The sequence below is a fragment of the Rhododendron vialii genome, chromosome 6a (assembly GCF_030253575.1).
Source record: "Rhododendron vialii isolate Sample 1 chromosome 6a, ASM3025357v1".
Classification (NCBI taxonomy): Eukaryota; Viridiplantae; Streptophyta; class Magnoliopsida; order Ericales; family Ericaceae; genus Rhododendron; species Rhododendron vialii.
Window position 1 is genome coordinate 831,456 of NC_080562.1, and position 27,911 is coordinate 859,366.

At 37.4% G+C, this 27,911-nt stretch overlaps 1 protein-coding gene across 2 annotated transcripts; it reads left to right on the forward strand.

Moving 5' to 3' along the window:
* Window positions 1–227: 227 nt before the first annotated feature.
* On the forward strand, window positions 228–27,863 carry LOC131330835 (uncharacterized). Of its 2 annotated transcripts, none has more exons than XM_058364569.1 (39): window positions 228–426; window positions 1,598–1,674; window positions 2,061–2,160; window positions 2,707–2,814; window positions 3,588–3,704; window positions 4,936–5,086; window positions 6,361–6,608; window positions 6,996–7,187; window positions 8,775–8,851; window positions 8,927–9,044; window positions 9,158–9,241; window positions 10,619–10,714; window positions 10,878–10,979; window positions 12,223–12,291; window positions 13,899–13,994; window positions 14,071–14,178; window positions 15,035–15,148; window positions 15,276–15,359; window positions 16,639–16,767; window positions 18,225–18,423; window positions 18,561–18,704; window positions 18,819–18,862; window positions 19,535–19,618; window positions 20,061–20,129; window positions 20,224–20,300; window positions 21,266–21,335; window positions 22,481–22,630; window positions 23,969–24,034; window positions 24,151–24,302; window positions 24,467–24,533; window positions 24,633–24,698; window positions 24,841–24,934; window positions 25,383–25,419; window positions 25,520–25,577; window positions 25,697–25,807; window positions 26,301–26,368; window positions 26,826–26,892; window positions 26,977–27,045; window positions 27,563–27,863. In XM_058364569.1, exons 1-39 carry the CDS (start codon window positions 358–360, stop codon window positions 27,644–27,646), a joined length of 3,915 nt encoding a protein of 1,304 aa, XP_058220552.1. In that variant the 5' UTR covers window positions 228–357; the 3' UTR covers window positions 27,647–27,863. The 2 variants fall into 2 exon arrangements, with proteins under 2 accessions (XP_058220552.1, XP_058220553.1); XM_058364570.1 differs by having other exon boundaries at window positions 231–426; window positions 24,151–24,295; window positions 24,469–24,533.
* The last annotated feature ends 48 nt before the right edge of the window (window positions 27,864–27,911 follow it).

Here is a 27,911-nt window from a genome sequence, read left to right on the forward strand (position 1 = left end):
TTTTTAAAAAATAAGTACTTAAAATGAGTTCCGGAACGGAGCCGAGCAACTGATGCATATGAACGGAACTAAAGACCGACAAAGCAACCGAAAGTAAGGGTTATAACGTAATTACATCCGCGTACCCACAACTTCGGATTATTTAATTGATTACCCTTAAATAGCGTGATGTGTTGAGAATTACGACTGCCCAATACCAGCCTCCTGAGTACAGTACGTACTTAAATGCTTTGACTCTCTCTCTCTTCTTCTCTCCTTGTCCTCTCTCTCCTTCTTAACCACCCAACGGCTCTTCACTTCATTCACTTCCCATTCTCTCTCTCTCTCTCTCTCTCCGCCGCTGGAGAATCACTGGCAATGAAGCTCTCGTCCAGTAGAACAATGGAGCTCCGCCTAGGGTTTCGAGAGACGGTGTCTCTGATTCAGGCTAGCCTTTCCTCTCTCTGTGTCCTTGTTTCACGTCAAACTTTCCTTCTTCTTCTTCTTTTTGTTGTTGTTTTTAGTAACGGCGTCTTTTCGACGATTTTTTTTTCTCGAAAGCTATTGTTTGACAATTGACAGCAGTACGCTTTCGGTATTGTCTCTGGACGTGTTCTGTTTTTTTTTTTGATCCGCCTGGACGTGTTCTGTTTGAACTGAATTCTTGTTGCTTTTGAGTTTTCGGTTTTGATACGTGATTCAGTTATTTTTGAATCATCTGAATTCCCCTTATTTCGTGAAGCCTTATTTACTTCTTGTGTGGAATGAACCCTGCTCCAATTGTAGAAAAGGAAGTAGCTTCAGCCGGTGGTTTGCAGCTAAATCACCTTTTTAGAGAGAATTTACCTTTTTCCAGTTGCCTGTCTTTACTGTTACTCGTGCTTTTAGTTTGTGAATTGACAGTAGGTCATGTTTGGATTTGTTTTAAGGCCTAGTTTCCTAAAAAAATGACAACTTAGGCCTTTTTGTTTTGCCTTATTCAAATTTTTTTTTGGCATTTATTCGTTTTGCATCAAACTTTTGTAGATTATTGGTTTGTCTCGACGAGAGAAATCGAAAAAGTAAAAGATAAATGAGATTTACCCAAATATTTTTGAAAATATCCAAGAAAAAATACAAAAAGTTGAGCTTTTTTACTTTTCTGATTGCTCTTGTCTAGACTAACCAGTAATCCACAAAAAACTTGACGCAAAAACTACAAAATCCAAGTTGTCTTTTTTTTTTTTGGGGAACCTAAGAAGATGAGATATGTTCTAGTAGGAATAGTTATTTTATGTTTGTATCAACTATTATGTTTGTGCTTTTATATATTTGATCCAGCTGTGATGAAATTAGTCATTTTGATTGAAGTACGCAGTTTGTTTGAATTGTGCTAGTTTATAATCTCGATACTGTCATAAGTTAAATTAGAATACTGCTATTGAATGTATTGCACATATAGTCCTGCTGTTGAATTTCAGATGTTTGTTTGCTATAAGAAAGACTCGGGACAACTGTAGTGCCTTGTTTTCTATACGAGCTAACATTTGCAATGCCACTTATCAGATTAGGCATATTCTTTTAGGGCAAAGGATGCAAAGTTGGTAATTTTTCGTAATTTGGGCGGTGATAATTTCAGGTATTAACGATTGTATTAACGGCCAGTGCAGAAAGGTCTGATACACGGTTCCTTTTGACGTCAAACTCATCTTGGGGGTAATATTTCTTCTTGCATACTCTTTTTCTGTTGTTGTGGTACTTGCATTTTGTGCAACTGTTAGTAAAGCCTCCATGGCTGAAATTACCATTGCCATTTAAATTTGCCATTTAAATTGACTACTCTAATAGTAAGAACGAAACTCTTCTTTATGTCGAGTTCATATAATGTACTCATTCCTTGTATGTAAATTGAGTCAATTTGCAAATAAGTTTCTCCATTGTTGTTCCTAACTTCTACGGTTGTTCTCAATTGCAATCAGCTGTAGTGATAGTATTGTGGTTATAGTTGTTACTTTCATAACCATCACTTGTTATACAAGGTTGAACTTATTGTATTTCGTCTATAAACATGAGGCTTACCTTTCATTCCCTATGCTGATCAGGAAAATACATGCTGAAGACTATTGTGCGATGTATGACATTTGTGGAGCACGAAGTGATGGGAAAGTACTGAATTGCCCTTATGGGTCCCCATCTGTGAAGGTAATTCTTGCTGTAACAGTTAATTTGATGCAGTAACTTATCTTTATTATGACTTGCGAAGGTTGAATTTTGTCTTGTGAGAATCAACTCGTGCTATTCTTTCTTTGTCTTTTAAATTTTGTTATGGTTACTAGCGGGAATTTTTTCTCACTTGCTGCTCATCTTTATTATGTGTGTGGAGCCTGTTTTCTAAAGCAGGGTACATGAAAACCCGTGTTGCATTTGTTTATGCTGGTCTAGAACTGGTGGACATTGGAATATGGCAAAGTGCATAATTTCACAAATCGTCATGCTATATTTCTTCTGCTCTATTCTATGACCTATTATCATCGAAGATTCAAAGTTTGTGTCCAACAATTACTTTTTCTTCTCACTTGCTGCTCATCTATATTATGTGTGGAGCCGTGGAGCCTGTTTTCGTAAGCAGGGCACATGAAAACATGTTATTCATTTGTTTATGCTGTTCTAGAACAGGTGGACATTAATATTGCTAAGTGTGTAATTCCTTGAATCGTAATGCTATATTTCTTCTGCTCTACTCTCCAGCCAGATGACCTATTATCATCGAAGATTCAAAGTTTGTGTCCAACAATTACTGGCAATATATGTTGTACAGAGACCCAATTTGACACATTGAGGTCACAAGTCCAACAAGTAAGAGATTCATCTAACTATTATTGTTGATGTTGCATGTTACATTTTCTAATATCAGAATGTTGTATACTGCTTTCATTTGTATAGCAATGTTTTCTATAACAAGGGAGACAAAATTTTGAAGAGCCCCACAATTTTTATTATTATTTTCGAAGTCAAATATTCTTAAAAAAAATGCTTGTTTCCATAAAAAGGGAGGTGTGAATGAAAAGCAAACTAAAGTTTGTCCAGTGAAGACCATTTCAATCTTTGAAATTTCATCTCTAAATCCTTGAGAGTTCTGAATAAAAGAAACTTTGATCCTTGAAAGTGGGCTAAGTTGAACTCCCTTCACAAGCACCACAGCAAACAAATCAAACATGAAGGGGCCACCGGTCAAATGATTCCCTTGCACACTATTTGAACAGAAATTCCCTTCCGACACTCCAACTGTCAAATGATTGGTGACATGTCGGACACAGGTGGGACATATCCTGTACCTTAATCCATGTGTTTATGACACAGGTACTAAACAAATTTAGTAGAGTGCACGTCACAAAGTCATTGAATTTATGAATTTGTGCATATCATAAGTCTAATGTTCTAGCACAAATTCTGCTGCATTTTGGTTGACATTTTTGCCTTAAATTTTGTGTTTAACGCTCAACTAAAGCTCAATAGTTTTTTTTTATTTTATCAATCCTTTGTTAGTTTTTCGTGTCTGCCTTCTCAAAGTAGTCTAATGTCCATGACATAATGTCGCTTATAAATTGAAATAATGTTCTTTGTTGCAGGCGGTTCCTTTTCTTGTAGGTTGTCCGGCGTGCTTGAGAAATTTTTTGAACTTCTTCTGTGAGCTCTCCTGCTCTCCTAATCAGAGTCTTTTCATCAATGTGACTTCTGTTTCCAAGGTTAGGAGGTTCTATTTAATTTTATATAATTTTTCTATGTATGTTTTTTATGGAACTTACCAAAAGGGAATCAACTGAATTTAGTTGGCAAGGGAAAATTAAATTAAGTCGAAAGGATTTACCTAACTCTGGTATGAAATTTGACTGTGAAAGAATAAGAAAACACCAATATCCTCAATAGAAATTGCTACATTAGGAACAACCACGGGAACTCGGAGCAAGGAAATGACTTTTGGGTTCATTATGTACCCAAGATCACCCGTGCAAACGTTCAATGTAGGACAGGGTCGTCACAAAGTCCCTTTTTACGACCCTCGTGCCACGAGTCCATTATTAGTCAGAAGAGGATCACAATACAATCAGCTCATGTTCAGCCTAGAATAGTGATCCATACTCAAATATCATGGGTAACAACTAACAACTAAGCAACCGAAGTAGCAAGCAAACAAGACGTCAATTGGCTTCATTGCCTACCTTTAATAGCAGCTACAACGTATGAGGCTACGAGAACATTGACCAGTAATAATACTATAACACTAGCAGTACCTTCATAATAAAGCCCTAAAACAAACCAAAATTGAATGTTCTTATGTGGTTGCATCTTTTTTGTTCAATTTTGTTGAGGTGGTATGTGGTGAGAACAATATGGGAGATTGGTAGAATGATCGCCAATGGAAGATTTGGAAAACAAAGTAGGTCAATGACGATACCATTGAAGAAGAGTGATATTCTTTAGCAAGTGAGTAAGGGAACCGCTCCTTCAGTTCAGGAAGAGAATACAAGCATTACAGTGACTTCCTGCAGACATTAAGGGAACTGCTAGCAGAACGGAAGGGGCGAAGGGCTGCTATTGATATGTGCAGTCACATTAAGGGGAATATATTAGTTGCATGTGATCGCTATGGAGTTACTCTTCTTCAGGTGGATATAAAAAAGCTGTTTCACGCCCAAGATGACTGTGAAGATATGGTAGCATGTAGTTCTTGAGTGACTGTATTTGTAAAGCAGAATTGAAAAGCCAGTTTCACTAAGAAGAGTTTGGTTAGTTGCAAGTTTAAGCTGTCATAAGCATGGCTTGTTAGCTGAACGTTTGTGTTAAGAAGCATATAATCCTTATTTGATACTTCTTCATAATCGTTTATGCAAGGTCTGAGGATCTTGTATGTGGTGTTCATACTTTATATACATATATCAATATTGCTGTTCTTTCATTAGATTGCGTTACTTTCAGGTTAATGGAAATTTGACCGTGGATGGGATTCAATATTATATAACTGACAATTTTGGTGAAGGCATGTATGAATCATGTGCGGAAGTGAAGTTTGGTACTATGAACACTCTAGCAATGGAATTTATTGGTGCTGGTGCCACAAATTTTACAGGTACTCTCTCTCTTGCACACAAAGATATAAGTAAAAAGGAAGTAATCAACAGTGCAACAGCCAACATGTAATAGAAATCCTTCTAGAAATTCAACTTCCGATCATTATTTGGCTATCTTGCTCCACTCCAAACATGTGGAAGCCCGGATGGGTTTAAGTGTTCAAGTATCGTGTTTGGTTGTACCTCTTGGAACTCGAAACCAGATAAATGATCACAATGACTATTGTTTGTTTACACATTTATGGGATTATTAAGCAGGTGTCTACTTACGAAAAGTCTTACTAAATAGGTCTGTTGGATTTTATTACTTCTAATTCTCGACTCCCTGTCAAGACACTAGTGAGGTTTTCATTTGTAGAGGTCATACTACTTAACTTAAATTAAGACTGGAGTTATTTCTTGTTGCATCTAAACGATTAAAAATACATAAATACTGATAAATGTACATGTACATGTATATATAGTTAGTTGAATTATTTATGAAAGATTATACTTTATAGAAGTCATGCCTTGTGGAGAAATTAACACTTCTAAACTTACCAACTGGCTATGGAGCAAATTTAGTCTAGATTTTTAGTATTTGTGGAGCCCTTTTTGTGTGAAGAAATAGAGCATGATCGAAAGACACAGTTTACAACGTTTTTGAATGTGGAAATTGTTCTACCTCACAATTTCTTGTGGTAAAAGAGGAAAATTTCATGATGTAAATATTTAAGAATCCCACAACCATCTCATATTAATGGTTTTTTTTTCTTTTTTTTCTATAAAGTTCATTGTTTTTAATATTTCAATCAGGCACTTTGCTTTTGTGTGAGCTTACGTGAAGTTTCTTGATTTTGAACTAAGGTTAGAGTTCTGTGTTAATTCTTTGCTGTTGATAAATCTTTTAAGCAATTTCTGTCACTTCGTGCAAATTAATTGTTCCCATGAAGCTTTTATTTTAAGAACTATGATGATGTTTGTTGGTTGAGGTACTGAGGTGCCGTTCCGGTTTATCCCCTTAAAAATAAGTACTTATTTACAATTTCCAAGCTTAAAATCGTAGGCGTACTGAAATAAAAAAATATTCAATATGGATCTAGTTTTATGGATCTCGATGAGATCTATCAAACCCTGCAAAAAAATTGAAAAATTATTTTTCGTAAACCCATTGTTTTTAAGCTTGAAAATAGGTCCTTATTTTTTAAGTACTTATTTTGGAATGTGGAATGGGGCCTGAGTGCTTTCTTCTGTGATATTTTCGTTCTTATGAAACTTCGGTTGATTGTGGCAGAATGGTTTGCTTTTATCGGTACACGAGCAAGCCTTAGCGTGCCAGGTTCACCATATGCAATTGATTTCGAGCCAACTGCTCCTGTGTCATCTGGAATGATACCTATGAACTTGACTACTTATTCGTGTGGGGATACTTCACTAGGGTGTTCCTGTGGTGATTGCCCTTCATCCCCTGTTTGCTCTAGTTCAGCTCCTCCTTCCCCTGACAAAAAAGGTTCTTGCTCTGTGAGAATGGGGTCTCTTAAGGTGAGAGAAGTATTAAAGTAGAATGGCATAATTAACCACCTCAATAATGGCGGTGGATAACCTTGGTATACATGCAAAGTGTATCAAAGTTCGCAAAAGGATGTAGGAATAAAGGATGTTTGGTGTGATTCTAATTTTCTTTTTTATTATACAGACCTTAACCACTCTGGATAGGGTGCCCTTTACAATACCCTAAACTATAAGAGGTGAATGGTTAAATTGGTATATTATTTGAGGACATTTTTGGGCCTTTCAATCTGCCGTAAGGTTGTACAACGTTGATCAGTACTTGGTATCACTAAAGAGATACTGTTCTTCCAAATGGGATTCTATGGTTTTCCATTTTGCCACCATTGGCCAATTTGGTTTTACTCTTGATGACTGCAGGTAAAATGTGTCGACTTTGTTGTGGCAATTCTGTACATCATATTGGTTTCTGCGTTTCTCGGATGGTCTTTGTTTCTTCATCGAAAGGAGAAGAGGGGCCCGGCTTATCACACTAGACCTTTGATGAATGTTACAAGTGTTCAAGAAACCCACTCTGTCAATCAGCAAAAACGAGAGAATCCTTCCATTCAGGTACATGTCATTCTCTACTTATAACCTACAATTGGTTTGTTTCCTTGGAAATGCTGTTCTCAATCAACATTATAATTCGCATACCCCTTTGTCTTGTGGTCATGAATTTCCGGGCACTCAATTCATAACAGAATTGGCAAGGATGCCCATCAACTTTATTGTATGGCCTAGTCCCAAATCTTAATAACTGTTGATTGACAACTCTTATTCGGAATTTCCAATTGCCCAAAATAAAAATAAGATAACTCCTATTCAGGGCTACGATCCTGGGCCAGGTGTGTGAACTCTCGCTCTAGTGCGAGTCTCACTGAGCACACATTGCCATTTGAAAGGGTTTTGTATCGGATTTTTACAATTTAATTGATTGGGTTGACACACCTGATCCTTATGGACCTAAAGGGTTGAAATAGGTTCATAAAATGTTTGCTTTGTCTTCAATATTACAATCATGACTTATGTAGGTTATTGTTGTTACAGGGTATTGGAAGTTCTATTACTAATTACACTATTGTTGATAATAGTATTAAAGCTGGATGTTTTATTGTTAATTGTATAATTATTATGGTGGTTCGTTTGTATATTCAGTTATAATATATCTTGAATAATTGGGAAAATGGTTTACATGAGGGATGCTCCAGTCACGCTAAACCACTCAAACAGACTACCTCCTAAATTGACCCATTCCACAAAGATACTCCGGCAACATATATCAGTTCTGGGCCAGGTCAGTTTTTGAGCTGCCCATTCTAATCTACTTCCACAGCTGTTTGATGTAGAAGGACAAAAAAGAAAGAAAGGGTTCTTTGTATATAGACTAGGAATGTTAATCTTCTCTACTCTGAGGCCTATTTGTATTTGGACCAAGATATTACAAAAACTCAGCCACCTCTTATGAAAGTCAGTCTCAAGTCAGTTTAGTCGTCATTACTTCCTTTACTGGGTAAGAAAGGAAGCTCGAAATTCTTAGTTCTGATAGTCAGACAAAGCAGCAGACAAACAGGGAAATAAGATCAACCCTGCTTTTAGTCCAACTGAGCCTGTAATAATAGCAGGTAAAGCCACTCTGTGTTATTTACATGACGGCAATGTCTGATAGTCATCATTACTACCTTCAGTGGGTAAGAAAGGAAGCTTGATATTTCTAGTTCTGATAGTCAGACAAAGCAGCAGACAGGCAGGGAAATAAGATCAAACCTACTTTTAGTCCCAAGAAGCCTGTAATAATAGCAGGCAAAGCCACTCCAAGTTATTTACATGACGGCAATGTCTTTATCAACTAAGCTGAATGCAAGGCAGGAAATAAAGCACATGGATATACTGATTCTTTATCCTTCTATTATTGATATATTGATATCCTACTTTTCTCCTGGGGACAACTTGACATGTACTTGCATGTGCTTATGGTGCTAAATTGTTTTTTTTCAGACTTGTGTCCGTCAATGAGCTTTTGCACATGGTTTGGTTCATTGTTGTGGACTACGTCTGCCTAACTTCGATTATTCTCTTTTCTATTTCTTCTTGGGCACTTTTTCTCATTAATTTTAGCTTGACGAAATGTCATAACAAGCGCCTTTCTATCGTGTTTAGTTCATCGAAGACAATTCTCAAACTTCAAATGTGGTTCAACTTTCTGTTGTGCAAGGATGCATGTCCAAATTGTTCAGGTCACCTCCTATGCAACTAATGCTCATATCAGCTAGAAGGAATGGTTTTTGATTTTGTGGGCTTGCTATGTTCAGGAGATATGGAACAATGGTTGCTAGGAATCCAATCCTTGTGTTATGTTTGTCAGTGGCTGTTGTTCTTCTGCTTTGTCTAGGTTTAATCCATTTTAAAGTTGAGACACAACCTGAGAAGGTATGATATGTCAGTTGCTTTCCCCATGGTATGCTAGGATCGTATTAGCTTTATATATCAGTGCATTTTCCCAATTACTGGTCAAAGTTGTGACAGTATATATACTATTTCAGCTATGGGTAGGACCTGGGAGTAAAGCTGCAGAAGAGAAATCGTTTTTTGACAGCCATCTAGCCCCCTTTTACCGAATTGAGCAGGTTCTGCATATTCATATTTTTTCTTTGGTTGATTTTTTTGTCCATCCTACTGCCTTTTAGTTGTTTTAGCTGCTATCATGAGTTCTGTGTTAGAATTTTTCTTGTTTGCATTGCATGCTTCCTCTCCAGAGCAATTGTTAAAGCATGATGGAGAATGTGCATGCCATGCCTTTCTGCATTGTCACGTTGCTTAGAATTGTGAATTTGTTTTTGACTCTTTTAAGGGATGGATTGTGTTTGTCCAGAACTATGGCGTATCTCCTAGTTGGAGGGAGGGTGAGGGGGGAAGAGGCGGAAGGTTTGCTCTCGTTTGTGTATAATGTGATTCAATTGGCAGTAAAGTTGCAACTTTAAAATTAAGAGCAAGGTTTTTTGGTTGTACTTGTAGTGGTTGGAGGAGGGGTTTGGGGCTGTTTGGCAGTTGAGCTGCTCCAGTATTACTTTTTCAAACTTCAGTACTAAGGGATGTATAGTCTGTTTTTGTCTTTTATTTTTCCTCCTTGTGTTTGGGTGGCATCCCTTTTCATGCCTTTTCCCAATTTTCTTACTGAAGGAAATTATGTCTTGCATATAGTCTTATGTGTGTAATGTGGTTTGAGTCCCCAAGCAAACAACATGTTTATGTTTGGTTTAACCAGGCAAATGACTTCTATCAATAGCTAGCTAGAATGACATGCTTGTAAAATGGTTCAAAGAGTTGTCATTAAGACTTGTTAACTATTTTCAATTTTTTGGGGGTAACGTTTCTTAGAGTTGGGTTATTTATGAACGGTGTTCATATATTTTATCTATTTATGCATATCTTGGAAGGCGCTTCATACATTAGCCAGAAATCTAGCTTCTTGGATTCAAATTGAATTTGGATTTGGTTTTATGACTGGATTTATAGTTTTTGCTGCGGTGCAAAATCACAGTTCTGCCATCTTATTTTTTATTTTTTATGGGAGGATCTTTAAGCTGGTTAGGCATAGAAAAGTTGCAGAAGAGCTGTTGGCGTGTGCTTGCTCTTGGAGAAGGGTTAATCATTCTGCTGATAATCTCAATGCTTGCTTAGAAGGGATCCCTGCTTCAGTTTTGTTTGTAACTAGTCCTTGTTCCTTATGTTTTTCCCTTTTATGTTTGTAGGTTCTGTTGTTTCTTTTGGGTTATGCCTACTGGGGCCTCTCTTTTGTTTTGTAGTAGTTTGTGGTTTGTAATCTTGCTTTCAAGGCTATCCCCTTCAGTGTTGGGCTTGTTCCCTTTATAATAACATCTTGTTCCAAAAAATATATATTCTAATTGCATAATTTGTTGGTTTTGCTTATTTCCAGTGTTTTATTCACTTGCCACTGCTTTATCATTCTGAGAGACTGAAAACTCAGCACATGTGTTTCGCAGCTCATAATTGGAACAACTCCAGATGTGATGCATAGCAACTCATCTAGTATTTTGACACAGGACAACATCAACTTACTTTTCGAAATACAAAAGAAGGTACTTGTTCGTGATGTGTAATCATTCCTAAGTAATGTCAGCATGTAAACTTTGGTTGAAGTTGAGGCATTCAATAGATTTTGAATGCTAGTTCTGCTACTGGTACATTTACCTACTTGAGCAACTGTTGTCGGAAATGTGTTTCTTCAAATATATTTTGCAGGTGGATGGAATTCAAGCAAATTACTCAGGCTCATTGATATCTCTGAGTGACATTTGTATGAAGCCTCTTGGCCAAGATTGTGCCACTCAAAGTGTTCTACAGGTACCATCTTGTCGGGATCTCCAGCACATTATTATTGCAGTGTTTTCTATGTTGTGATTTCTGTGAACGATTTTCATCAGGTAATAGCTAATTAAAATTCTCATTTTTCTTAACTTTGAATCCATCAGAAGCACCATGGCCGTAGATACGAGTTACCTCTCTCCAGAGCTGAATATTTAGCATTCTGTTTTGTCACAAATAGTAAGATTAATAGGGCAACACACCATAGAACTTCACTTGGTATTCAATAAGGATCACGGGACGCTTTAAGAAGTTCAACGAGGATCACAGTGAGGACTTTTCTATATCTCAAAATCCTGGAATAGATTACCGAGAGATGGGGAGCAGAAACTGAGAAGGATATGGCCAATCTTCATGGGATTCATAAAGGCCTTTTGTTCCTCCATCTTGATCATAAAGATCTTCTTGAGAGCTAAGATGTGCTCCAAAACTCCCGCTTTTTTTTAACAGACCATTAAAGAGTAGCTAAGCAATACGAATGTTGTCCTTTTGCCACTAATTGTCTTTTTCACTGATTACAACTAAAGGTGAAAGTACATTGGAGGCTGTTTAAGGATGGATTCAGAATCCCATTTTCCTAATGGAAGTGGCTGTAATACTGCAATAGTAGACTAATGATCTTATGTTTTTAGTGGCCAGATTGCAGGGACACACCAGAACTATGAACTTAGCATTCTCTTCCATTTTCCCAAGGATTATGCCTAATTTTTTTTTACCTTTTAAGTTATCCGCAGACTCAGTTTTCACCCTTGATCATTTTTGTAGCCTTTTTTCTGGAATTTGTTTTTTACATTAGTATTAACTAATAAGTAGTAGCTTAGTGTCTGGTGTGGGGGTGTATAGTTGCTGTTCTCGAGGACAGGAAACTTCAATGTGAGTATCAGGGATTTGGGAGGGCTGTCACTGACAGATGGATACTTCATCGGTGCATTGCGCTTTTGTTCTTCTTATGTTTCTGTTACCGTGCTGATATTCATACTTGTTGCCATGGATATGTGTCTTCTTTTACTTCCATAATAGTAATTCTTCTTGAATGAACCAAAAGTTGCCTTATGTCGTCATTTATGCCATGTTTGTTACTGAGAGTTGTGCCTGTTTCCTTTCAACGGTGATATACCCAATTTTGTCCTTATCTTTATAGCCGATTATTCAAACTTGTATAGTAATTGTCTGACCATCATCTTGTGTTGACACAGCTCATTTTCCCCCTTTTTTGTGATAGTATTTCAAAATGGATCCCAACAATTACGATAACTATGGGGGTGTTGAACATGTTGACTACTGTTTTCAGGTATGTTCAGATGATCTCCATTGCCATAGTATGAGTTTAAGATCCTTTTTTTGATAGGCAAGTTAGGGAGGCTTGGAGTCTTGGACTTTGAGTATCGTCATTGGTGGAATGTTTCCTTAGCTGTTGGGCTTCCCCTTGAGGGCCAAACTTAAGATCCGTATCTTTATTGTTTTTCATTTACCTGCCCTGTTTGTGGAGATGGGTGTTGGAGGAGCTTGCCAATTCAGTTGTTTGTAGCTTGAGGCTGAGCTCCAACTTTAGATGCATTGGATGAGCTGTAAAGACCTTTCTTCAGAATAAAAGCAGAGCACAAGCGACCCTTATGACTAGATATTTTGTTTTTAGCTTTAATTGGTCTTGAAATGAATATAGTTTTAACTATGAGTTCAGTTAGGATCATAGTAGACTTGATTCTGGTATGATTATGAACCACTAGCTTGTGTCTGAACCCCGGAGTCTATTCTCTGATGTGGTGTCTGTTTACAAGTGTCCAAACCAGAATTAGGGGAAATAAATGTAAGAAGAAATTCTATATGAACCCAGTTAAGGTTTAGTTTCGTGGAATTGACAGTTGCTATGCTCACATATGACCTATCAAGGGGAAAACAGAATGTGGCTGCACCATAAAATTTAACACGTATTACTCTCGATGATCAATTCCAGGCACAGTTGGCAACGTGTCTGGAAATTTGATCAAAAGTTAACTTTTAACATAACTAATCTCTCCTTAAGACAATGTGGTTCCTTTTGAGAGTTCCAAACTTTTTAACAGGTCATTCATTTTACCGCAGTTAAATTCAAATAAAATGTATTCAATGATGACATTATCACTTTATCACTTTATCCTCACTTTTAGAGGTAGACATAATCATCCATCTCCATGATTTCGGAAAATTAGAAAAGCTTTATATTTTGACATTTCAAAATAAAGATGCATTTTGGGACAAATATGATAGGATGATAACTGCAATATGTTAGTATATCATGTGGACAGCATTACAAGATTTCTACACTCGTTGGTTACCCAATGGGGATGACCTATCAAGAGTTGCTCTCTTTCTTTTTGTTTTACGGTCTCCAAATAGTTCCCCTTCAAGGCTTATCTTAGGATTACCAAACAAGCACTCTGCTTTATTAGTAGAATAGAAGGTGGGGTGAGTAGTTTTACAAGGATGCATCAGTAGAATATGTGTGAAATGAAAAAAGGATTGTTTGGGACATGAAAGTTGTTTTGGTGCAAATCTGTATAGGACAGGGAAATCTATGAACGTAATGAACATAAAGAAGTAAGGGTGAAAATTAAGGAAGGGTTGTTCTGAGAATGAAATTTGCGGGGCTAACCTATTACATACGTAAAGGCGCAATTCATGTGAAAGAGGAAGGATGGCGGATTTCCTAGTCTAACTTGTGATTAATGCTTGAAGTCTTCCCTTTAGTTGTTGTCCCTTTTCTTGGAGTTCCATATTCATGACAAATGAAGTTCAAGCAGTTTATAAACTTGTAGCCTTGAGCCACAGCTTTGTCATGTATTTTATACTTTTGAGAGTTATGAGTTTGTATTCTTTTTCTAAAGCTTACTGCTTGTGCTCTGCACACTTCTCTTTAAGCACTATACTACAGCCGAAACATGTTTGAGTGCATTTCAAGCCCCCCTTGATCCAAGCACAGCGTTAGGTGGTTTCTCGGGCAATAACTATTCCGAGGTAAGTTGCTGACCTCTTGTGAACTGTGGTTGCAATTAAGGCCTATAGTAACAGAGTAGTGATGTTTTTGACACAGGCTTCTGCATTTATTATAACATATCCTGTGAACAATGATGTTGATAGCGAAAGCAACGTGAGTATGAGAGCAGTAGCTTGGGAAAGGGCCTTTATTCAGTTGGCAAAGGTGTGCGTCTGGCCTATTTCTTTTCCATTGTTCTTGTTTCAAAGAACCTATGCCTTGTTATGATCTGACGTTATTCTGTTTTCCTATTATGGACTAATTTTTGGAGTACTTTGTCAAGAGTGGAGCGAATGTAGATTGTGGATTCATCTGTAGTAAATTAGGTTAGATAAGAAAAGTAGATGTCAAATATTGTAGAGGATTATCTATTAGGAAGATGCCAATCAAGCTACAGTAGTTGTGTACAACTATAACCTGTGAGGGATGGAAAAAATGGCCAAGGTCTCATTTCTTGTCTGTTACTTGCAATTCATATGTAAATAGGACCAGACAAGGATCAGAAATCATGTTTATAGATTACTAAATTTGTGGTTCTTGTCTAGGTCGACAGTAGCCAAATTGTTTGTTCATATGTAAATGGAAAATGAGTGCTGGTGGTTTGCAGGGCCTTGATTTCATTTGATCTTAATCCAACCTGAAAATAAAGTAAGTTTTGTTAACAAAACATGCGGCTTTAGTTACTGGATATGGAAGAATAATTTAGATGTCCAAATTAGTGGGTAAACTCTTCGTTTGAAACACATATAATTACTCGCTATAATCCGTGCCTGAAGGCACTACCAACATAACCATTGGATGTGAACAATCTCAATTCTAAGGCACTACCAACACAACCATTGGATGAGAACAATCTCAATTCTAACCTAATGACTTTTTGTGGGATCCACACAGTTGTGATTTGTAATGTAAATTCGGCTTAGATTCCTTTCTCCTACAATTTAAATGGTGTGGGATGTATAACACCATTTTGGCTGCATGGCTACTTGCACTACAGAATCTGATTGAGTGCTTTTGTCAGGAGGAACTTTTGCCAATGGTGCAGTCCAAAAATTTAACACTTGCCTTCTCATCTGAAAGCTCCATTGAGGATGAATTGAAAAGAGAAAGTACTGCCGATGCTATAACGATTTCAGTGAGGCCTCGATTTTGCTTTTCCCACTTAAAATATGTGATTATGCACTTTGTTAGCCATGCCCTTGTCAATTCAATATGACACTGCATTTTTTTTTTGGATCTTTATGCACCTTATTCTGTTTCAGATAAGCTATCTTGTGATGTTTGCTTACATATCCTTGACTTTGGGCGATACACCTCGCCTCTCTTCATTTTATATTTCATCTAAGGTATGTTCAATTTTTGTTTTCACCTTCTTAAACTTTTAATTGTAAATAGTTAACTGTTTGATGTTTTGATTCATACCCTTTTTTACATTCGCTTTCATATGACAGATCTGTTTGGTTTTTTTGTTTTGTTTAAAAAGTCAAAAAACAAGAAAGACTTCAATAAAATGGCGTCTGAGGGAATGCTGTATGATATATATGCATATCAACAAGTGTGTCTATAACAAACAATTGGTCCATATTCTCTGCTAAGTCCAAAAACATCCTAAATAATGCAACTACGATGAAATAACTTATAACTGGAGTGGAACTAACAAATCTTTCATTATTGGACCCTCATTCGAGGATAAAACTTGATTCAAGGTTTGGGATTACTATATATTTCGCGATGTCTTCATTTAGGATGTGAAACTTCGGAATTGTGTTATTTTCCTTGTACCCCTCAACTAAGCAATAAGATAAAGCTTTGGACTATGGACCTATAGCAACAAAACTTCTTAGGTTTCTCCAACAATAACCAAACCAAACCAAACCAAACCGAGCCTTATGTCCCAATCACTTGGGGTCGGCTACATGAATCATTTTCCTCCATTGAGCTCTGTCAAGGGTCTCTTGTTCACATAAACCCATTATACTCATATCTTTGCGCATAACTGCATCTAATGTCAATTTAGGTCTACCCGTCCCCGTAGCATTGCTACCCAAAGCTATCCTATCCACTCTCTTAACTACTGCATCTCCTGGTCTACGGTAGACATGCCGAAACCACCTTAGCCTATTTTCCCTCAACTTCTCCTCTATGGGTGCTACACCCACCATCTCATGAACTGTTTCATTTCTAATCCTGTCTCGTCTAGTCTTACCACACATCCACCTCAACATTCTCATTTCCGCTACACTCATCTTGCTCACCTGTTGTTTTTTAATAGGTCAACATTCTGTCCCGTAAAGCATCGTTGGTCTTATGGCAGTTCCATAGAATTTTTCCTTCAAACAATACAGCATCTAATAGTTCCTCAAATGTTTTGTCATAGATTTTGTTAGATTAGCCTAAACTGTTCAATTTTTGTTGTGTAGTCATTTAGTTGGTTTGTTAAAATTTGATTCTTATTAGCATCATCCACTCTGAAGGATCTCCTTGATTTTCTAGTGGGTTTTATTCATAAGCTTTCCTTTGTCTACTTTGGAATACATTACTTTAAATTGAAATTATCATTTTTTGCTTTAAACTCCAACTGTATATTCTTTGATACCTCTGAAGAATTCCATGGTCGGCTTTCAGGTATTGCTTGGCCTTTCAGGAGTTGTGCTGGTCATGCTCTCAGTTCTTGGATCAGTTGGATTTTTCAGTGCTGTTGGAATAAAATCTACCCTTATCATTATGGAAGTCATCCCTTTTCTTGTTTTGGCGGTAAGTTCCAATTGTTTAGGAATGCTTTTTGGCAAGTTGCATTTTTAGGTGCTGTTTGATAAAACTGAAAACTGAAATTGAAAGCTGAAAAATTAAGTACTGGAAACTGAATGCTGAAATTTTTAAGCTGAAAAGCTGTTTGATAAATATATTAAGTACTGAATTAAAAAAAGGATGAATTAATTTTGTTCCAATTCTCTCTTAATTTACTAACAGTCACAATATACTTCTGGCAATGGTGGAGGAGTGGTGGTGGTGAAGTAGTAGTGGTGGTGGTGTAGTGCTGGTAGTGGTGAAGGAGTGGTGTGGTGGAGTGGCGGCGGTGGTGGTGGTGGTGTAGTGATGGTAGTGGTGGTGAGTAGTGGCGGTGGAGTGGCGGTGGTGGTGATGGTTATGATGATGGTGGTGGAGTGGTGGTGGTGGTGTAGTGATGGTAGTGGTGGGGTGGTAGAGCTAGTAGTGGTAATGTGGTGGTGGTGGTGGAGGAGTGGTGTAGGTGGTGGTGTGGTGGTGGTGGTAGGAGTGGTGGTGGTGGTGGTGGTGTTGGTGGAGTGGTGGTGGTGGAGTGGTGGAGCCAGTGGTAGTGGAGGAAGTGGTGGTGGTGGTGGTGGAGTTGGTGGTGGTGACGTGGTGGTGGTGGTAGTGGTGGTGGTGGTGGTGGTGGAGTGGTGGAGGTGGTGGTGGGAGTAGTTGTCGTGGTGGTATGATAGTTGATTGTAAGTACATAAAAATTCAGCCAGAATTAAGTAGCTCAAAGCTACTTAATTTTTTTTCAACTTTTTGGCCTATATTTTAAGTGGTACTTAATTTGTTAAGCAATGTAAAATGTGGTTATCAAACCTACTGAATCACTTATTACTTAATTGATTCAGTTTTAAGTGCTAAATTTAGGTTATCAAACAAGCCAAGTTTTCCTAGACACTGTAAATGTGGAAAACACTACATATTCCCGTGTTTGGATGATGTTATGTCTTAACCTGTCACATCTCTCCCAGTGGCTAATGGCTACCTAGAAGGTGTCTCTTTCTACCAAGGGAATTATTTTGAGAATTAGTTTAACGTGGTATCAGAGGGCTATATCTGTGGTTCAAAACTCATATACAATATTCTTGTTCCCTTCTTATGCCATTATTTTCTCTTCTTTTGAGGTTTGTCTGTTTATATCACATTCTATGAGGTTTTCCACATTGTTTTTTTTTTAAATCACTTTTGTATGTTGGTATATTTGTCTTTTGTATGTACCTTAAGGTTTTGGGACTACCTAGGTATATCTATGTCTTTTGGTTCCAACATTTTGTGGCAAATTCAATGGCTATTACAAATGCTACACGAGTTTTACTGGAAGGTTGACGTGAGATCTTTTCAATAAAAAGGAATGGTGTAGTATGGTTCGGCACAATTTTGTTGATAAATCTCTCTCTAGCTTCCATTGTATCTTGAGAATTCCTTTCCCGCAGGTCGGGGTAGATAATATGTGTATACTGGTGCATGCTGTGAAGCGGCAGCCATTGGAATTGCCTTTAGAAGGACGGATAAGCAATGCACTTGTAGAAGTTGGACCTTCCATAACACTTGCTAGTCTCTCCGAGGTTTTAGCATTTGCAGTTGGAAGTTTTATTCCCATGCCAGCATGCCGTGTATTTTCTGTGTTTGCAGGTTAGAGAATTTCTGATATCTTAATTCAATTACCTTAGGTAGCAGCAGCAGCGGTTCTTGTCATTATTTTGTAGGTATTACTTGTTTTCTTATTTGAGGCTCTTGTTAATTGACTACCATTCCACATTGTTCTTCAGCCCTGGCGGTTCTCTTGGACTTCCTTCTGCAGATCACTGCCTTCGTTGCCTTGATTGTTCTTGATTTCATGAGAGCTGAGGATAACAGGATTGATTGTTTCCCTTGTGTAAAAATTTCTGGACCATTTATGGAACCAAATGAAGGTACAAATAGTATCTCTTGGCTCAATTTTTTTCATTGTCGTGATCATACATTTCCTTTCGTAAGCTAAAGGTTCTACCATGGTAGGTTTTTGATGAAAGTTAATGAATCTGTAGGCCCTAGTCAAAGAAAACCTGGATTTCTGGCTCGGTATATGAAGGTAATACCTTGTTCTGCTGTTAATTTTCTTTGCGGGGATTTTGAGGTGGCCAATAAATTATGAAACTATCCAGAGCTTAAATGTTACTGGGCATGAATAAGGAGAAGAAATCTTAATGTTTAGAAAGTTGTAGCATCATTTGGTTACAGTTGAAATTTGATAGTTTCCATCAACTTTGAGAAAGTAATTTGAGAGTACAGGCTTCCTCATGGAGAAAATAAGTTTTACAACAATCAGTAACCTCAAGAAACCGAGCTAAGCCTTCGGTACCTAACTACCAATCAAAGAAAGCAACTCAACTCTTATCCAAACAGTACTAAAACACTACTTCCTTGACTTGCTAGAGAATATCTTTGATGTGTCTGTTGAGGTTTAAAAGATTTTGACTGCAGCATATTGCTTTGCTTGCTAAATTGCTCTCTTTTACAGTATATCACCGGATTACTGATGCGTGTATAGATGGAAAGTTTTGGTCGTGCATGTCCTTGGATATTTTATTTTGTGTATATTTTCACACTCACCAAATACTAGGCCAAATGGGACGAGTTAACTGGCGGTTGACCATGTTCCATTATAAATATTCTACATTGAATTTGCTATGGTTTCTTGTATTTATATTTTTTTCATACCTTCTTTTTCGTAAGCTGTGGTTTGTGTATTGTTCTCTTCTAGGAGGTTCATGCACCTATTCTGGGTATTTGGTGGGTCAAAGCCATTGTCATTTCTGTCTTTGCAGCTTTTGCATTGGCTAGCATTGTAAGTTGCCCTCATACTTTCTATATTACAAAGTTATGTAGTTTCATTTATTATTATTGGCCAGGGAAAGAATTGAGAATGGGATGTAGGCCCATGTTTGTTTGAAAATGGGATCGTAATGCTCCGCTAAATTTATGTGTTATATTCTCAAATGTATCCATTATTGAGAATGTATCACTAGATTTTGCAAAATTAACCCGATTTCTAGTTCCTATAATTTGAAGTCTTTACAAGAACATGATTCACATATGAATTAACGAATGTATAAAATTGCCTAGTACACTTGGGGTTCTGGGAGTGTGACTTACTTTATTTTTTCAAGCAACACATGTGGGAGTCCCACTTTACATCTTCCCCTGCCTAAACAATGATTCTCCCTTTGCTTTTTCGTGGTGCTTCTTTCACTTTTTAGTAAATTCTTAATTTTTCTTGATCCTCAAAGGCTTTGTGTACAAGGATTGAACCTGGTTTGGAACAACAGATTGTTCTTCCCCGAGACTCCTACCTTCAGGTTTAATCTAATGATCCTTAATGGTTTCATGGAATATGGAATCATGTCATTCTGTCATGTTGGGGTGCTTATCGTAGCATTCCTTTTCCTGCAGGGTTATTTCAACAACGTTTCAGAGTATCTCAGAATTGGTCCGCCGCTATATTTTGTTGTGAAAAACTACAATTATAGGTATTATATTGTCAAGTATTTCCTTTTATGCATCTTCTCAGACACCTTGAATTGCTTTTTATTTTTTTTGGGAAAGGGTCACATCAAATTCTGTTTAATTTATAATGTATGCATGTGTGTAGCATTGCATTTTTATTTCCCTCTTTCCTTAATGAGGGAAGTGTGTGATTCCTGGCAGTGCTTGTCCTATGCTATTGATGTACGTAGGTTGCTTGACAAGACAGTTTTAAGATTTTAAAACTTTAATGACATGGTCACCCTGAAGTACCATAGCCATCTGTGCCTCTTTTGTGTACAGATATGGAGAGAGAGAGAGAGAGAGAGAGAGAGAGAGAGAGAGAGAGAGAGAGAGAGAGAGAGAGAGAGAGAGAGAGAGAGAGAGAGAGAGAGAGAGAGAGAGAGAGAGAGAGAGAGAGAGAGAGAGAGAGAGAGAGAGAGAGAGAGAGAGAGAGAGAGAGAGAGTTATGACTGCTACAGAAGTGTTTTCAACATTGTAGAACCATCTGCGATATCATTACCATCTTTGTCTATATAGCTGGGTTAGCTTTTGACATTTTGGAAACATTCATAGATGAATGTAGAGGTATAGATACTAGGCTTACCGGCTGGTATATTTGCCGTTGGAAAAGGTTGTATGGGCTGGTATATTGTCTTGTCAAACTATTTGTCTGAAAGCAGCTATATCTTCTTTCCCATTGGATGCTTGTATATCCAGTGGAAGATGCCTCTCTAGCCAAACTTCTACTGAATGTTGGAAGGATGGTCTGCTTCTAAGAAATTTCTAATTGGTCCCATGTCATATTCCCAAAAAGATGGAAATCAGCACATTACACACTTGTGAAGCAGCACATATACCGCCATATATATTTCTGAAAGGGGGCTATTGATTGAAGTTCTTTCCTTCTAGCCAACATACGAAGTTGATTTTATATGTTTTCCATGCTGATGTTGCTCTATCTCCTCAGCTCAGAATCAACACAAACCAACCAGTTGTGCTCTATTAGCCAATGTGATTCTGACTCTCTTTTAAATGAGGTAATCCATTATCCATCCTTTTGTATAGTGATAAAGCCATTCTTTTCTTGAGAATTTGTGATCATATATCCCTCTCTTTTTGCCATGCATCTATGCCTAATAATCTTAAGGATCACTCATTTGCCTTTAAATAATGGCCTTCTCTGCAATGTTACTTGTATGTCGCATCTTGAGAAAGTCTACCTTGGAATAACAGAACTGCAAATTCCCTTCCATCTTTCTATTACTTCTTGTAGAAGTCAAAGGTGAGAACTAACACGGTTTCAAGATGGTTTACCAGAAATGTTGTGCAAACCTGTTAAGAGTATTGGGTCTTGTTCCACATTGGTTAAATTAGTCTTGTATTGAGTTCTCTCTTAATATAAATAATAAGTCGTTGTGTTAGGGTAAATTAACACCCTCTACACTTTCTCTTATCTCTAACATGGTATCAGAGCCAGGTTTACTTGTATTTTGTAGTATTGTGTTTTTCTCATCTTTTCAACCGCTCTTCATTCTAGTTGGGTTTACATAGTATTTAGATCTATAGAACTATTAGTGTATGTTACGTACGTACAACTGGCTACTCTACAAGCCTTCTGTCAATAAAGATGGTGTAACTTTTTTTTTTTTGATTGGCTAAAGATGGTATAACTTGAAGGTATTTTGAAGGGGGGAAATTCCCCCTTTCATGTGGCTGCACACCATGGTGTGACCAAAATGTGCAAGATTCCTTATTATCAAAGAGGAGTTGTGATTCTAAATAGGAACCTTTGTTTTCTGACACCATGTAAGAAGTAGTTGCCTCCAAAACTTAAGCTGTGCGGAAATTGGACAAACAATGAATATCAAGCTCTTACATTTACCAGAATAGCGATATATCTTTGAAAAATATTTTCAAGGATTTAAGCAGTCCTAGTTGATATGGCAGTTTCAAATGCATATGGAATGGTCAGCCGCGACCTAATATTTAGGATCATTTGCTTTGGTTAAAGTCATTGGAAATTATGGTCTGCCAGCTCTCTCTCATCCTTTCATTACCACTTTTTGCTCTTGTATTTGTTGTTTAAGACATCAAAATATCTGCCATCCCAAGGTTTTTCTTTTCAGTCTCTGCCACTGGTTGCTCCTAGAGCTTTCTTTATCTGAAGTTTTTTCTTGTGCAGATTTCAAGGGCATCTTTAATTCCAGAGTCGAGTTACATTTCTAAACCTGCTGCTTCATGGCTTGATGATTTTCTTGTGTGGCTATCTCCAGAAGCTTTTGGTTGCTGTAGGAAGTTCACAAATGGAAGTTATTGTCCCCCTGATGATCAGGTCATTGCATTCATTTATGACATGAACATCTGGACCACTTTATCTTATACTTATTTGACTTTTGATTCTGGAACTGTTCAGCCTATTATTTTTTACTTTTCAGCTATATATTACATTCTTGGCTTGCATGACAAGCGGACGTGAAGCTATAGTTAAGATGCCAATATAATAGAAAGTAAACTCTGAAGCAGAAGTTTCATTTGTTGTTGTAGATTTGATTTTATCTTTGAGTTCCGACTTCTAGGGATTCAAAGTATCTTTTTTTTAAGTGCCTTTCAGCTTAGGTTTGGAACCCTGCCCTTTGGTTTGAGAAGACCTTATAAAAGGAGTTGGTATTAAACACCGACAAGAATTCATATTAGTCCCTAGTCATCACACACGAGAAATAGTCATATTAGTCGCTACTCATTACACACGAGAAAGAGTTCTGCTTTTGGTTCAGTGTATGGTCTCCCCACCAGCTGTAGGCAATCAATAATCACTTACCCTGCTTTAGTAGAGTGAACAGTGAACAAACTCAAATACAGTTGTCTGGTGAGGCTCTGGATTCTAAGGAACGAGAATGAGAATTGCACCGGTCATGCTGTGAGAACTTGGCTGATTCTACTCTACCTTGCTTTTTGTTTAGAGATGTAAAGTAGGAACACCCCCATAGAGGTCTCTGAATGGGCCCACTTTATTAAACCAAGTGGCAATGAGTGGAGAGAGGTCCATAAAGCTCATAGTTTTGGCGGTGTTATCATACAATGACAGGCAAGCTCTAACAATCTGCGGATCACATATGGAGAGCTATACAAAAGATTAGAGGTCATAATTCAAGATGTCATTAGCTGCATAATTCAATTTGTGCTAAGCTGCAATTGTGCCAGAATCGCAGGGGGAACAAAGTATTGTGAAGATAACCGAGTGTGCCAAAACCCTCGCAAAGCCTACCCCTATTACCATTTTAAAGCATCATAATAAAAACCAGTTTGGAATGAGTGGAGAGGCCCACCAGGTTCATATTTCAACCTGGAACTTTGATAGTGGAAATTCTTGATGCTAAAGTCTTTTGGATAAAAGCATTGGAAAATCTGTAGAAACTTTGGAAGGTTACAAAATTTTGTGCTAGCGTATTATTTAAGGAATGATCAATACGCCTAGATGAATAAGGGGATGACTTGGAATAAACATTAGCTATTGGGGGACACTGATTTTCTTGGAGCACAGAAATTTCTCATCGGTTTGCCTTTATTGATGTGCGGCTGACTAGAAAGTAACTGCAATAGTTCGTACTTATTATTATTTATTTTCATCAGAATACCTTTTTTTTATTGAAGCACATAAATTTTCTTTCAGCCTCCTTGTTGTTCATCCAGTGATGGTTCTTGTGGCATTGTTGGAGTATGCCAAGATTGCACCACGGTAGTTTCACTCTCTTCGATTGTTTCTTTGTGTGCTATTGCTTTTATTCATAATTGTGGAGTCAAGAGCGTCTTTCTATCACAATTTTCTTAACTAACTGTAGTGGAGTTTTTCAGTGTTTCCTTCGCTCAGATTTGACCAATGATCGTCCATCTACGGCTCAATTTATGGAGAAGCTTCCATGGTTCTTGGATGCATTACCTTCTAATGACTGTGCAAAAGGTGGCCATGGGGCTTATACAGAGAGCGTGGAACTCCAAGGTAAGGGAGTTTAGTACATACTTCAGATATTGTGACTTACTACTGTTTGTCTAGTAGGAAATGAATATACTACTCGTTAAGCCTTTTGGTTTGTGATTTTGTAGTCCATAAATTATGTATTTCCAATGTGTTGTTTGTATATTAAGTCTTAGTTTCGTGCATTCTGTCATCAGGGTATGAGGATGGTGTGATTCAAGCATCCTCTTTCCGTACATATCACACACCCCTCAACAAGCAAGTATGAATCCATATTTGGATAGTTAGAACTTAACTCTTATACATGCTTACCTTTTTATCTTGATTTGTAATGCTTTGGTGTTCCTATTACTTATATAAGGTTGACTATGTCAATTCGATGAGGGCTGCACTAGAGTTCAGTTCGAGGGTTTCTAGTTCTTTAAAGGTACTACGCAAATTCAATTGAAGTAAAATTTTGAAATTATACCATAGACATTTGCTGCCCGATATATCTAGGAGAGAGCTTAAAGGGTATTTTAATGTTGACCTGCTATCTTCGCTTTTCTAACGTTTCTTTTTCAATGCAGTTGGAAATCTTCCCCTACTCAGTTTTCTATGTATATTTTGAGCAATACCTTGACATATGGAGGACAGCTTTGATCAACCTTGGTATAGCTATTGGTTAGTAATTTTGAGAAACTCTCTATACCCCAAAAGTATTGATGAATAAAGGGGCATTTTTGTACCTTCAATATCATTTCCACTGCTGTTGCTTCCAATTTGCGTTTACTTGAATTTGTTGGCTCATAGAAAAAACTGAAATCTTTTCTGTTCTACTAATTTTTGTTTCGTCAATCGTTATTCTACCCTGAACTCTGTACTTTAAATTCTTGCTGATTTTCAAGCCGCTGCCTATTTGTCTTTTATTAGGCTTGATGATGCAATGTATGCCCTTTTTCTGAACTAATGCTACTTTACTTTACCCATAGCTTAAGGATTGCCACATATAGCTGTGAGTTGATGTCTTTCATTTAACAACTTGAACTCACTTATGGAGGCTTGCATGTCTCAAGCTATGGTTCTACTCACGTTTAACAGTATTCACTGAGTCTGTTTGATGATTTTACAGGCGCAGTATTTGTTGTTTGCTTGATTATTACATGGAGGTCAGTATCTTTCTGCCCTTTTTGATGTTTGTTTGTGCTTCCTAATTAATATGCTGACCATTAAGTTGTTAATTTTGTTCTATTGACATTTCATGTGTAGTTTATGGAGCTCAGCAATCATCTTACTCGTTCTGGCGATGATTGTTGTGGATATGATGGTACATATTCTTCCTGTGAAACCTTTCTAACCAACAATTATGCATGTGTGACCAAAAGTTAGTAATAAATCGCTTGTGCTCTAGCTTTTTGCCTCCACTCACAAGATGAAGTGATGCAGGGTGTGATGGCAATTCTGAATATCCAACTGAATGCAGTGTCTGTTGTTAACCTTGTAATGTCAGTGGGCATTGCTGTTGAGTTCTGCGTGCATATAACACATGCTTTCTCGGTTAGTTTATCTCTGCTTGGCTTTTAGATTGGCAGTCTTCTGTCTTTACTTGGAGAAGATTTATGCAAATTTGTGCTTAACTTACAAACGTCAATCGAAATGAATGAAAAATAGAAAAATGGTAACTTGGAACTAATTTTTTTGTGATGTTAAAAGAATGCCAGTATATATAGGTCAGCGGTGAAAATGATTTGCAGACTGGATGGTATATTTCCAATAAAAATAAACTACACGGCATATGTTGCAAGCATCTTGATACTAACTGAATTCTGTCAGACATGTAAACACATAGTCAATCGAAAATTAGGGTAGATTTACTGTTTGGGCTTTAATGTGTATCCTAGAAAGAAGGGGTATCGAATATTATTGTCGGTAACTTGATGACTGTGGGCTTCTTTATTAATTTGTTCTGAATATGAGGCTTTTGATTTACTTTTTAGTTACATCTAAGAGGGTTCTTTCTTTCTGTGTTCTCAAAACACTTTTCATGCAGGTAAGCAGTGGAGATAGAAATCATCGCACAAAGGAGGCTTTGGGTACAATGGGTGCTTCTGTCTTCAGGTTCATTTTCTTCTCCATGACCACGTCATTGTGTATTTTTGCTACGCAAATGAGGCTTTTGCACAACTTGGTTAATTCTTGTGGTGTTACGCTTAACAAGTAGTCAAAAACCCAAGTCAGAGGTTAGCTTTCGACAGAATGCACGTGTTTAAACCCATATGCATGGATATTCAGTGGCAGAAGAATGACACTTAGAATCCCCAAAGAGAATTCAACCACTTTCTTCCTGCCCTCCTCTCCTTCCTTTGCTCATCCCTTAAAGACAGCTGAAGTTTCTGGTAGCCCCTTATTAACACTGGTTTAGACTTTAGACCATCTTTTACAATGTGATGCACATTAAATTGATACCCTACAAGTCAAACTCTTCCTACCATCTTACCATAACTGTGTACAGATTTTCCTCTATTAACTTTAAATAGTTCAAGTCACAAATTTATCTGCCGATGTGCCTTTGCAGTGGAATTACGCTCACAAAGCTAGTTGGGGTGATTGTTCTTAGTTTCTCGAGGACCGAAGTTTTTGTGGTCTGGTTCTAAACATTCGAATTTAAATTTTGGTCATCATAAGCCTTTTGTTTTGGTGATCTAAATGAAATATTTCCTTCCCAGGTTTATTACTTCCAAATGTTCCTGGCATTGGTTCTTCTTGGTTTCTTGCATGGACTAGTATTTTTACCGGTAAGTTATTCGCATACTTCCTACTCCCAGGTCCAATTTAACTACTGTCAGGTAGCAGAAATAGGGAGCCTCTTAATTTTGTTAAGAGGGAAAATTGTGTTCAAACTGGCAATCCGCTTGAAACTGACTGATGTATTTTGTGTGCTAATTAACGATGGACCATTAGCACTGATGGCACTGCTCTTGTAACAATCGTAGAGTACAACCAAACAAAACTGTGGTTACTCAGTAAGAAGTGACAGTAGGATACAAATTACTGCTTCAAAATGCCACAAAGCAAATAAAGAGTAGATTTTTCCTTATGTTTCACTTCATGCTCGTTGAAAATTATTTCATCCGTCTTTCATGATGTGAGTTTCCCTCCAACTATCTGCGATTTTTCTGGTAATAATTTTTTTCAATCCTATCACCAATGCAAAATATCAGAAAATATTGTGTAAATTTCCAGCTTTGTCCCCTTCTCTTCTGGGCATTTCGAATGAGTCAATGTTAGTAACTGTGAGCTTTCACGTTGCAGGTATTATTGAGCATGGTCGGCCCGCCTTCGAGGAGTCTAGTCATCCAGAAGCAAGATCAGCCCGTTGTTTCACCTGATCGATAAGAAGATTTGGTGCCTCATAGGAGCTCCGATTTGTGGGGTTATAGTTTAGCTGTTTTTATGCTAAATTTGAATGTAAAATCAAGGAAAGAGAACAATGGATTAGCATTATAGTTTGGAAAGTGGTACTAGTTTGAAAAGAAGAAAACAGCGCATACGTTTATCCGGCTTCATGAAAATGCAAAATCCAACACAACCGATGGGAAAACTCATTGGACAAGTACTATAGCTTGTGTAAAATGTTTTAATTATCACGCCATTATTAATT